We start from the raw sequence: 11,952 nt of genomic DNA on the forward strand, positions 1-11,952 counted from the left end.
ACAAATAAATTTAGCTTATGTTATTATATTTTTTTTTTCTTTAATTTTTACCTTTTACATTCACAACAATTATAATTTAAACATTGACATTTATGCAATTGCATATAAAAATATATCATAAATATTTTCAATCATTTTTTGCACATTGCATTTATTATTTTACTTGAAAAAAAAAAAAAAAAGTAAAATAATAATTAAAGTGCACGTTAAAAGTTTGTTTAATTATCACATTATCTATTTACAATTTTTTCTTAAAATTATCTTACTAAATAATTTACAATTATTTAGTTTAAATTAATGTGCATATTTTTTTGATTATCAACAAAAATATAAACAGCTAAAAATACAGCAGCTGTTGATAATTCAAAATACCAAAAAACAGTAAAAAAATAAAATAATCTATAATTTTTCGTGATAGTAATTTTGTATGTTTTAGTCACAGACGTGTTTGCATATTTTCTACTCATTCAATTCTTCATTTAATCATTAATTTCTAATGACAATTCCTAAAAGTATAGATGTTATATTTCATCGAAATATTAAACTAAAATATTTATGCTTTAAACTCTACTCTCACGAATATCAGCAAGTGCACCAAAATCATTATCATCATTGTCATCTTGTCTCATAGCTTGACGTGATATTCTTCCACCAATATCATCATCAACAACATCACCTGTTGCCCCAACAACAGCATCAACAACATCACCATCATCATCATGAGCATTACGTTCAATTGCCTGATGAAATTGTAAATGTCTTCTGTCTCTAACATCATCAGCATTTATAATTTCATTGATTGATCTGTTAATTGTTGCATCAACAACACGTATTCTTTGATTATCATTATTTAATATTCTATCATTAATACCTAATTCATTTAATGACAAACGTGTTATTACATTATGGCTATTATTATTAATATTATAATTACTATTTAATTGTAATTCATCAGATCTTGTACGATTATTATTTGTGATATTATTACTAGTGATAGCATAAACACGTCCAATTTCATTGTCAATATAATAATCACCAATTTGATTATTAATTAATGATGAATTACGTGTTAAATTTCTTCGTGGATAACTTTGACTTGGATATGATGTTATTGTTGCATATGGATGATATGGAATACCATTTATTGGATTATTAATGATATGTGGACAACTTTCAAGACTGTGCATTTCGATGTCATCTTTGCTGTTTGCATGTATACCAATTTCATATGGTAAATTTGTAAATCTAATTGTTAAATTATCAATTATTAGGATTGACATTAATTGTTTATTGTTTTTATTAATAGTTACCTGTGAAGAAGAATGTCAGAGTATGATGGTGGCATGTCATCTTCATCTTTACCATATATACTTTCATATGCTGGTGGTGGAAAACCACCAATTGATCCTAGACTATCTTTACTTGGTGTTTCAACATCCATTTCTAATATACTTCCTTCACTGTTTTGTAATTGATGACGATGTAAACATCTTGGACTTCTTTGTGCACGTAATACATTTTCACCTAATTCAACAAGATCAAGACCTAAAATAAATAACAAATTAATTAGCACAGTAATTAATAGCAAATATATGTTATAATTATAAATAAATTAACCAGTTGTATCAGCTTGAAATTGTGTAAATATTGTTCCATCAACAACAAGCATTCTTCCATGTGGAAGTAATATAATTGTTGGTGCTGTACCAATTGTTTGTTCACTACTACCAAAACGTGATTCATTTTCATCATCTTCAAGATGACAACAACAATGACGACGGCATAATGAACGTATAAATGGTCCACCCCAACAACAATAGGCAAATATAAAACATAATACAGCAAGCATAACTAATAATGCAGCAACACCTTGACCCTGTTGAGTTGCTGCAAGTGTTGGTCCACCAGCAACACCAACACCAAGTCCAAGTCCACTTGAACTTGCACTTCTCATTTTTTCTATAAATTCAAATTATTATTATTAAATAAATATATTGGTTTACTGCAATGCGCAAGGTCTTGGCCCTGATTCAAAAAAATTATATTACAAAATTTTTCATTATATCTTTTATTTATTTCAAAGTGTTATGGAATATAGATTTTTATATTTCGAAATTAATAGCCAGACGTAATTCATTATATAATATATTTTTATAGGACAACAACAAAATATTATGTATGGTTTATTTTTATTTTTTTTTTATAACGCAACTAGCCAAGTCTTGAGACTGTTACTCATGCTAATCGATGAGGCAGCGAGGAAAGTCTAGATATTTTTTTTTTTTTTACTCCATTATTATTATTCTACTCAGGTGAAAGTTTGTTTACGAATTTTAAATATTTTTGGGGCTTGTATTATTGTTTATAGAAGTTATTTAAATATTTTAATTATGAATGAAAATTTATTTTTCTTTTTGGAATTACCTTTGAGAGTGATATTTTTATTTGAACTGGTTATGGTCACAGCCTTAGCGGCCCTACGAGATCCAAGTGTAAGAAAAATATTGACGCCGTTGTGTTATCTTTTTAAAATTGAATTATTTAATCAAAAAAAAACAAATTGTTTATCAATTTTTTATCACTGTTTTTTTCTTTTTCATTGAAGAAAAAATGTATTATTTTTTTTCAGGCGCAAATAATGTTTTTTAAAATAGATCAATTTATAAAATAATAAATTTAAGTATTTGATTGATTATTAGCTATTAAATGCATGATTATTTGAACACTTTTTACATTATTTTAAATTTTTTTGATAAGAAATTGCATGTCTCAGTGCGATTGAGATTGACTTAGTAATAAAGTTTATTCGGGTCAAGCACGATAAAACAAAGCTAAATGTTGATTCATATTTTTTCTTGGCTAATCACACATTGCTATAATTATTAGCTCTTAAATAGGTAACATCTATAAATTAAAAAAAAATTATTTAAATATATTTTCAATCTAGCATCAACATAAAAATAAAAAAAAAAATAAAAAATTCACTTGAAAAAAATTAACAAAAACCACTGATCAATTGTTTTTATATTTTTTCAATCGAAGCTATATAAATTAATCAATTTAAGCGCAATTTCAATTTGTTATTTGGTCATGTACGTCCTTCTTGTTGCAAACACGTAACTCTTACATTTTTTTATTGTGTCACTGAATTTAAATTGTTCAATAAATTTTATTTAAAAAAAAATTAATAAAATAAATAAAAATATATATCACATTAATTTATAATAATGCAAATAATATTTTATTTATCACACAAAGTCACACTGTGATTAAACACAATAAAATAATCCAGGTGTTTGTTGAACAACTTTGTAATTTACTATGAATTAAATTGAAAGCAAAATTCGTCAAGAGTGTTTATGCCCCTTCTCTTATTTTAATTTAATTTCGTAATATTTTGGAAGCATTTAAATAATACATAACACTTTTTTTTTATATCACTTGATAGTATTATTATTTATTACTGAACACATTGATTAATGAACAATTGGCTCGCTATATTTTTTTTTCTTCAATAGTAAAACAATTGTTTTTTTATTTTAATTTATTTTAGAATTTTCGTTGTAATTATTTTAAAGATGCTTGTTGATTGATGATGAAAATGAGGAGGATTTTGAAATGATTTAATTGAGGGATGTTTTGTGCTCAGCTGATGCGATGAATATTATTTTTTTTTTGTAGACAGTCTACATCCCTTACATCCCTTTGTCTCTATTGGTCTCTATGTTGGCATGGGATAACGAACTCAATGTAACTGCGCACACCCCGGGTCATGGTTGGATTGTTCAGGGGTGGTTTTTCATTTTTCTAAACCCTGTTCTCCCTCATATACTGTGCTTATTAATTAAATAAAAATTTATTAATTAAATTGCAAATGAAGAAAAGCATCAGGATTATTTAATTTTAATTTATGATTTGCTTTTTATTTTCAAGGGAAAATATCTTTGTTTTCTTTTCTTTTTTTTTTGGAGCTTTTAGCAGTTTTTTTTTTTTCTTCAATTTTATTATTTTGTCAATATGTGTGTTGCTATCGAGAATATCAGCTGTTCAGGGATTTAAATAAACTCAAGGCTTCTTTAGACATTTAAAGGTTGAAAAAATTAAAATAAAATTAATCGGATTTTGTGGAAAATTTAGTTGAATAAATATGTTAATGAAAATTATAAAATTCATATACATTTATGCATCGATTAATATATTTTTTTTAAATATTAACTTTAGCCAATTTTTAGTGTATGAACTTTAAAATGAGAAAGAAATACACAATGACTATCATGTGACTAATAGTAATTTTTTTTTTGATCTTGCTGTTAGATAAAAGACAGTAATTTTTTTATTTAAACATTATTTATATTAAATTTTCGGTTAATAATAACATGGTTTTTTTATTTTTTAAGAATAAAATATTAAACTATAAATTTTCGATTTAAAATATAAAAAACTTGTAAATAGTTTTAGTAATAATTTTTTCAATTTTATCAAAACAAATGTCCTGATATTTTTTTCAACGTGTTAATCTTTATATTGACATTATTATTGATTTTCAAAAGCTCATGATTAATAAATTTCATACAAGTATTGAATTTTATAATGATAATTAAAAACACATTGCTGATTGCACATGATATCAAAAAATTTGAAGAATTTCGTAATTAAATTTATCAAGAGCCAAATGAATTTAAGGATCTGAAGAAAATCATCCAGCTTTAATTATGGAAATTTATTACGCAATTGGCATTGATAAAAATGCTAATTATCTACGACCTAAATCAAAGTCAACAATTATAATTTTACACCAAAAAAATAAATAAAAATATTATATCTTATTTTTGTATATAAATTAATATTTAAATTTTTTATTTTTATAATAATTATCAGTATAAAGATAACAATTTTCCTGTTGAGTTTAGTAAAAAAAATTTTTAGAATATAACAACAGAAAAAATAAAAAATAAAAAATTTCAAGCTGACGTGGCTAATGCGTTATCATTATATTTTTTCCAAATTATAAATTGCCCGCAGCAAGTAGAAGTCGACGTGTCCGTGTCACATGAATTTGTTTGGAGTTACCAACTAAATATCAAAACGTTTTTGGTCTTCCACCTTCAATGTGTAAATTTAACAAAAAATAAAAAAGTAAAAACCAAATTATGATTTGTAAAAAATCCATTGCAATAATAACAATCATTGCTTTTACATTTTTTATTTGTGAAATAAATAGTTTAGACGGTACACATATCGGTAAGTAAAAAAATCAAAATTGTATTAATTTATCTTACTCGAAAAAAATAACCGGTGGATCATAAATATGAAGAAAAAGAAACAAAAAAAATTTGTATCTTGACGTAAATGATGAAAAAAAAAAATTAAATTAAATTCTAAATATAAAAAAAAAGTGATTAATAATAATAAAAATAAAAAATCGCCATCATGATCAATCAATAAAAAAATAAATAATAATATGATATGTAAATCAAAAATTTCTTTTTTTAAATATAATTAGTAATTTAGTAATTAATTACACAAATTTATCAAATATTATTGTTTATCAAGAAAAATAAATTGATTTCATGTTTTCAGATGAATGTGATGAAGTCGGATCTGGGGATGGATCTGGTTGTGTTGAAGGAAGTGGAAGTGGACAAGGTAGAACAATCATATTATATATAAATAATTTTTTTAATACAACGATGCAAATTTAGGCCCAATTGATGGAGAAGGTTCTCGACATGGATCCAATGATGATCTAAGAAATAGAATTAGATCTGGTGAAAAAGATTCTGAAGCTACAATTAGCACAACAATTGAAAATAATTTGTCTGCAACGAGTCCAAGTAATAAAAAAAGCATTAATGCTAATGTTACTACCAGCAAGACGACTCAAAGTGTTGACAATGAAGATGGTAAAAAATCAACTGAAACAAATGGCAATTACAATTTATCTGCAATTATAAATTTCAATATTGTGTCAATAATTTTATTATTTTTAATTTGTTTTTTATGTTTTAAGTTAATTTTTTTTGTGTTATTTATTTTTTAAATACTTGTTGTAATAATCACTGATGATATTGTCATTAAAAAAGATAAAAATTATGTGACACATTAAAAATATCTTGTAGTCTTGACGTCAATAATGAAAAAAAAAATTGAATAAATATTATCAAGTCAACAATAATAAATTGGTTTCATGTTTTCAGAGGAAAGTTATGAAGACATGTCTGGAGATGGATTCGATGATGATCTAGAAATTGGAATTGAATATGATGAAAAGGTAGGCTCGTTGGAGAATGTGCAGGATACTTTGTTTGTACCACCTATCATGGATGAGGTAAAAGACATGGATGAGATGACGAGTCAAAATCACAAAGAAAATGTAACTGGTCAAAACAATTCTGGATATACAAAAAGTGATTCTGGTAATAGATCTGGTGAAAAAGATTCTAAAACTGTAATTCAAAATGATCGTATTTATTATGAAACTGATACTAATACCAATATAACCATAATTAAAAATAATGTTTCTGTAACGAGTCCAAGTAATAATGATAGCATTGTTGTAAGCACTACTAAAATTACTGTCACTGATAATATTATCAGCACGACTCAAAATAATGGCAATAACGATGTTAAAAACACAATCGAAATTAATGTTAATCTTACTACCAGCAAGACAACTCAAAGTGATGACAATGAAGATGTTGAAAAATCAACTGAAACAAATGGCAATCACAATTCATCTGCAATTATAAATTTCAATATTTTATCATTAATATTATCATTTTTAATTTGTTTCTATATTTTAAAGTAATTTTTTTCATGCTATTTTTTTTTTTCAAACTTATTGTAATAATCATTGATGATATTGCCATTAATTAAAATAAAAATTTAGTGACACATAAAAAAAATTTAATAATAAGAAAAAAAAAATAAATAAATTTTATTGTCATGATTAAATAACAAAATATTCATTACAATATAATAATTAAATTTTACAATAAAAGTTTACACAAATTTTCTCAATAATCTATGAATATTTTTATTTAAAAATAAAACTGTTATTTTTTTTTTATCAATAATTTTTAATTATTTTTCTTGATAAATAAATTTTTCAATTTTATCAAAACGTTTATTCAACTTGTCAATATTATGTTCCATATTATTAATTTTTTTTAAAACTTCATCATTGATAAACTTGACAATTTCATAATCATCATGTGTATAATTTCGTTCATGTTTTTTAAAATCTTCTCGATTAGAAATATTATTAATAATTCTTGGAATAATTTTTCTATAAACAGACTCACTCAAAGGTCTTTTATTATAATCAAAATTATATTTACCAAATGGTTCAATGACCACTGTAACATCATCCTGAGCTTGGCTACTTTTAAACAACGTGATACGTCTTGACATAATTTCAAGTAAACAATACCACCATATTTTATGTAACAATGTGCTTTTTGATATTGTATCATTTTTGACATATCCAAATATAATATTTTCAATATACGATATCATATTTATTTTATGTTGTATATCAAGTATCTCTGTTTTTCCAAATATCTCATCTGTATTTGCAACAACAATACCAGTCAATGAATTAAATAATATAACAACAATAATAAATATAAACAATGTAAATACACAACGACTTAAAATTGGATCAGTATCAAATGGTATATCATTAGCATTAAATTCACCTGCTGCCATTATTATTGTTACAAACATTGACTGTAATATTCCATCAAAATTATTATTTATTTTTGCATTATCTGTTGTATTATCAGATAAATCAATTGTCGAATAATCCGTTAATTTTTGACTTCCAAAAATTAAAAAAAATGCAAACGAAAAACTCCATAAAAAATTTGAATGTAATAACAACATTTTTAATATATTTTTAGCAACTGTTTCAAATAAAAGATTTTTAATTGCAAATGTTGGAAAATTACCAATTATTCTTATAAATTTAAATGTCGATAATATTATAACAACAGCTGGATATATAAAATTTCGAAATAGTAAAATACCAGTCAATGAGTATAATAGTAAATCAATTAAATTTTCGAAATTTTTAATATACTCAAATTTAGCAATTAAAAAATGAAATAATTCACGTAAACATAAAATAATATATATAATTTTAAGTGGTTTTATAAAAATCCATGATTTAATAAATAATTCATTATTTTTTTGTTCATAAAAATATGTAAGAATATAAAAATTTAAATTAAAATGAAATATTAAATATAAAAATAAATTAATATAATTAATTAATTTAATTTTTTGCCATTTTAAATCAACAAATGATGAAATTATTGGATGTGTAAGTAAAGATTTGTAATATGGATTATCAGATAAATATTTTAATGGTTCCATTTCTGGTAATCTTCGTGAGTTATTATCAAATTTTTTTAAATGTGGATTTAAAAATGAATAATTTATAAATACTTGTTTGTCAACTATGTTATTTGTGACATTTAATTGTTTATCAAGACATCTTGATAATACTTGATTTTGAATTTTAGACAATGGTGTATCACCATTATTATTTTTTGCATTTATATAACCACCTTGACCAAGTAGAACATCAATTGTTTCTTTATTGTTGAAATAAACAGCAACATGAAGTGGTGTATTTCCTTTATCTATAATGAAAAATAATCAATAAAATAAATTGATAATTAATAATACACTAGGTACAATGTAATCTAGTTAATTACCATCTCGACAATTTACATTTAATCTGGTGATAATCATCTTCAAACAAGCTGCACGTGATTTTAACTTGTCTTGTAATCGAAATGTATCTGATGCTTTTCTTGTTAACTCCATTATTAAATGATCATAATTATTATTTGTCAATTCGGACATGAGAATTGCTTGAAGTACTTCAACATGTCCTTGTTCAACTGCATTTATTATTGCTTGATCCAACACAGCACCATCATCATCATCATCATCATCATCATCAAGAGATTTTTTATTTACCAATTGTTTCAGCAAAAAATCAACAGCAACAAGACAATTTTTTTTTGCACCAATTGATAATAATTCTTCCAATTGTCTAGTTTTATATTTTTCAATTTTATAAAAATCCTGAAGAAAATTATCTTCACCATTGATCTCAAATGAATATGCAAGTTTATGATAAGTTATAGCTTGTTCTTGTTCTCGTGGTGGTAATTCAATGTCTGGATATTTTTCTGATAATAATTCACGAGTTGTTTTTTTAGTCATAGGATCTCTGAATGTGTCAATGTCAAGTGGTATTTTTGATTCCATCATGATGATGTTGATGATATTATAATTACTTTTTTCAACAGCAAGATAAAGTGGTGTGCGATATCGAAAATCTGGGATGTTTGGACTCGATTTTTGGTCAAGAAGATATTTAACCAGCTCAGTGTTATTTCTTTGAACTGCCTGGTGAAGAATTGTGTATCCAAATTCATTTTGCACATCAATATCTGTTCGTGGATCTTTCAAGAGGATATTCATACATTTTACCTGATAAAATTCCATGGAAAAATTCAATGGGCAACACTTGTAATGTCGATTATACTTATTTGGATCAATCTCCATGTCCAGCAGGCATTCAACTAGTTTTGAATATCCATTGAGACATGCTGCATCCAACAGTGTCATTGGTTTATCAGTAAATTTATTAAAAAAATTATCATCAATTATTGTAGAATCTTTTTCTAAATAATTTTTAAATACCACATTGAATAAATTTCGATTTGGATTATTTTTCGAACTGTAATATGTTGATAGAAATTTTATAACGTGATCACCTTTATTAACCATTTTTGTTAATTAATAATTTAATTTTTTTTTTTCTAATTTTTCACTGTTATTTTAGCACACAATATGTTTTATTTATTTTTATTTTTTTCTTTTTGTCAATAAATAATTTAGAAAATTTTAACTTTAAATTACAATCGATATTGTCATTGTGGAAAAAAAAAAAAATATACATTTTTATATTTTTAAGACGTGTTAAATTCTATTTTTAAGGAAATAATATTTTTTTTTTTTTCTTATCTTGTTAGTTTTATTGTTAAGTTAAAATAAAACTGATTTGAAGAAATATTTTATGATAATACAATGTTATTTTTTCATTTGTTTTCAGGGACAGTCATTTGGAAATTATTATTATTTTTTTTTATATTTTATCATTATAATGAAGCTCATTTTATTTTATAAAAATAATTTTTAATGACGATAGTAAAATTTAAAAAATAACAGTTCAATATAATTACTACTAAGAATCAAGTTTAATTGATTTTTTCTGTAAAAATAAAAAATATTTCCATTGATATTATGTTGGATAAATGCAAAATAAATTGAACTATTTATGAAAATTTATTCTAAATTTTGTATTAAAATATTTTTAGACCTTGGCGTGTTGCAAATTTTAACACCGGAAATACTTAATTAAATCAATAAAAAATGAAAATAAAAATATCTTATATTTTTGTTTTTATATACAATTTATTTAACAACCCTTTACAAAATATTATTCATCAATAAATTTCCATTTAAACAATAAGCTGTTATTGTTTTTGTAATTTAAAAATTCATATAAATTTAATAAAAATTATTTAAATATTTTCTGGAAGTTTTTCAACAAGCCAATTATTTAATTTTTCAATTTCTGAACGAACTAATTCATGCTCAACACCTGGTAATTTAATCAAATCAATTTTAACACCATTATTTTCAAGATTTTCACGTGTCGCTGTACCCCAAGAAAATGGTACCATCATATCAGCAAGTCCATGAAATTGTAGCATTGGTGGTAATTTTATTTCTCCATCAATACTCTTCAAATGCTAAAATTCAAATGAATAATTTAATTATTTAATTAGGTTTATTGTCATTTATAATATAAATAAGTAAATACAAACTTCATAGACAAGTGAATTATCATTTAAAAATGATGAAGCAACAACACATCCAGCAAGTGATGTTTTGTATCTGTAAGCAAGATGCATAGATAATGTTCCACCCATAGAAAAACCACCAATTATTATTCTATTTATTGGAACACCATTATCAATTTCTTTATCAATTAATTCACTTGTTGCTTTGCATATTTGATCAATTGATTCTTTGACCTCTGGAGCTTTGTGGGTTATTGCTTTTCTATCAAACCAAACATTACTCAGCTAAAACAATTTTAGTTTATTTATTATTTAAATAATAATTATGTTTATTTTATTTTGTTAATTAATTACCATTCCACCAAGTGGAGTGTAAGGTTGCTCTGGTGCATTTGGATACACCACTTTTATATGAGGAAATTTAAATTCTTTTCTATTTAAAATATCAACATACTGCTTTATTTCATTTGCTGAACCACCTGTAATTTTTATTGCAAAAAGACCATCAATATTTTTTAATTATTGTATTAATAATCAACTAGTTGATTAGTTAATTAGTTAAATAATCAATGACATATATTTTCTCACCTGACCCATGGAAAAAAAAAAATGTTGCTGTATGTTTTCCAGTTGGTGGTACAGTTATTACTTTTGGAATTTTTAAAGCAGCCATTGTTAATAATTATCGTTAATTAATTTTAATTCTTTATCAAATTTATTGTCAATATATTTTACATCACAACAAAAATATACACAAAATAATAATAATATTTATTATAATAAAAATAAAATGAATAAACAATAAAGCTTTCTAACTTAGCAACCAAAAATAAGCGCGTAAATTTGAATTTAAAATAAATCAACAATTAAAAATTGATATTATTTAGTATTAATTAGCTTTTTAATTACATTATTTCATTTTAAATAATTTAATTTTCATGTTTAACAATTTTTTAAATTAATTTAAGGGTAGTTAAATAAATTATTTATATAAAAATTGAGTTCTGTTTTACCGACTGATATTTAGTTGTCAAAATTTACGGTTGAATGGCGCTTTGAGTCT

At 23.9% G+C, this 11,952-nt stretch overlaps 3 protein-coding genes across 4 annotated transcripts; 1 reads left to right on the forward strand and 2 right to left on the reverse strand.

The window, feature by feature from the left end:
- Nucleotides 1-9: 9 nt before the first annotated feature.
- Nucleotides 10-3,817, reverse strand: LOC122860319. 2 transcript variants are annotated; one of them, XM_044164073.1, is made up of 4 exons: nt 2,425-3,817; nt 1,618-1,959; nt 1,311-1,545; nt 10-1,245 (listed from the first exon to the last, which is right to left on the reverse strand). In XM_044164073.1, the coding sequence occupies exons 2-4, from the start codon at nt 1,952-1,954 to the stop codon at nt 561-563; spliced, it is 1,257 nt and encodes a 418-aa protein (XP_044020008.1). In that variant the 5' UTR covers nt 1,955-1,959; nt 2,425-3,817; the 3' UTR covers nt 10-560. The 2 variants fall into 2 exon arrangements, with proteins under 2 accessions (XP_044020008.1, XP_044020009.1); XM_044164074.1 differs by having other exon boundaries at nt 212-1,203.
- A 1,729-nt stretch (nt 3,818-5,546) lies between these two features.
- Nucleotides 5,547-7,030, forward strand: LOC122847547 (myb-like protein D). Its single transcript, XM_044145321.1, has 4 exons — nt 5,547-5,646; nt 5,703-5,903; nt 6,198-6,722; nt 7,002-7,030. The coding sequence occupies exons 1-4, from the start codon at nt 5,571-5,573 to the stop codon at nt 7,028-7,030; spliced, it is 831 nt and encodes a 276-aa protein (XP_044001256.1). The 5' UTR covers nt 5,547-5,570.
- A 3,445-nt stretch (nt 7,031-10,475) lies between these two features.
- On the reverse strand, nt 10,476-11,685 carry LOC122860320 (lysophospholipase-like protein 1). The gene is made up of 4 exons (XM_044164075.1): nt 11,478-11,685; nt 11,244-11,368; nt 10,914-11,174; nt 10,476-10,838 (listed from the first exon to the last, which is right to left on the reverse strand). The coding sequence occupies exons 1-4, from the start codon at nt 11,560-11,562 to the stop codon at nt 10,608-10,610; spliced, it is 702 nt and encodes a 233-aa protein (XP_044020010.1). The 5' UTR covers nt 11,563-11,685; the 3' UTR covers nt 10,476-10,607.
- Nucleotides 11,686-11,952: the final 267 nt, after the last annotated feature.

The sequence above is a fragment of the Aphidius gifuensis genome, linkage group LG1, assembly GCF_014905175.1.
Source record: "Aphidius gifuensis isolate YNYX2018 linkage group LG1, ASM1490517v1, whole genome shotgun sequence".
NCBI classification, from domain to species: Eukaryota; Metazoa; Arthropoda; class Insecta; order Hymenoptera; family Braconidae; genus Aphidius; species Aphidius gifuensis.

What these genes read in the sequence shown, in the direction of transcription:
- LOC122860319 (XM_044164073.1), bottom strand. Translation starts at nt 1,954, where the DNA reads ATGAGAAGTGCAAGTTCAAGTGGACTTGGACTTGGTGTTGGTGTTGCT. An exon ending in ATTTCAAGCTGATACAACTG is followed by an intron (nt 1,546 to 1,617) that starts GTTAATTTATTT and finishes TATTTATTTTAG; the next exon opens with GTCTTGATCTTGTTGAATTA. An exon ending in TCTGACATTCTTCTTCACAG is followed by an intron (nt 1,246 to 1,310) that starts GTAACTATTAAT and finishes TTTAACAATTAG; the next exon opens with ATTTACAAATTTACCATATG.
- LOC122847547 (XM_044145321.1), top strand. Translation starts at nt 5,571, where the DNA reads ATGTTTTCAGATGAATGTGATGAAGTCGGATCTGGGGATGGATCTGGT. An exon ending in AGGAAGTGGAAGTGGACAAG is followed by an intron (nt 5,647 to 5,702) that starts GTAGAACAATCA and finishes ATGCAAATTTAG; the next exon opens with GCCCAATTGATGGAGAAGGT. An exon ending in AAGTGTTGACAATGAAGATG is followed by an intron (nt 5,904 to 6,197) that starts GTAAAAAATCAA and finishes TCATGTTTTCAG; the next exon opens with AGGAAAGTTATGAAGACATG.
- LOC122860320 (XM_044164075.1), bottom strand. Translation starts at nt 11,562, where the DNA reads ATGGCTGCTTTAAAAATTCCAAAAGTAATAACTGTACCACCAACTGGA. An exon ending in ACACTCCACTTGGTGGAATG is followed by an intron (nt 11,175 to 11,243) that starts GTAATTAATTAA and finishes AAATTGTTTTAG; the next exon opens with CTGAGTAATGTTTGGTTTGA. An exon ending in ATAATTCACTTGTCTATGAA is followed by an intron (nt 10,839 to 10,913) that starts GTTTGTATTTAC and finishes TTTGAATTTTAG; the next exon opens with CATTTGAAGAGTATTGATGG.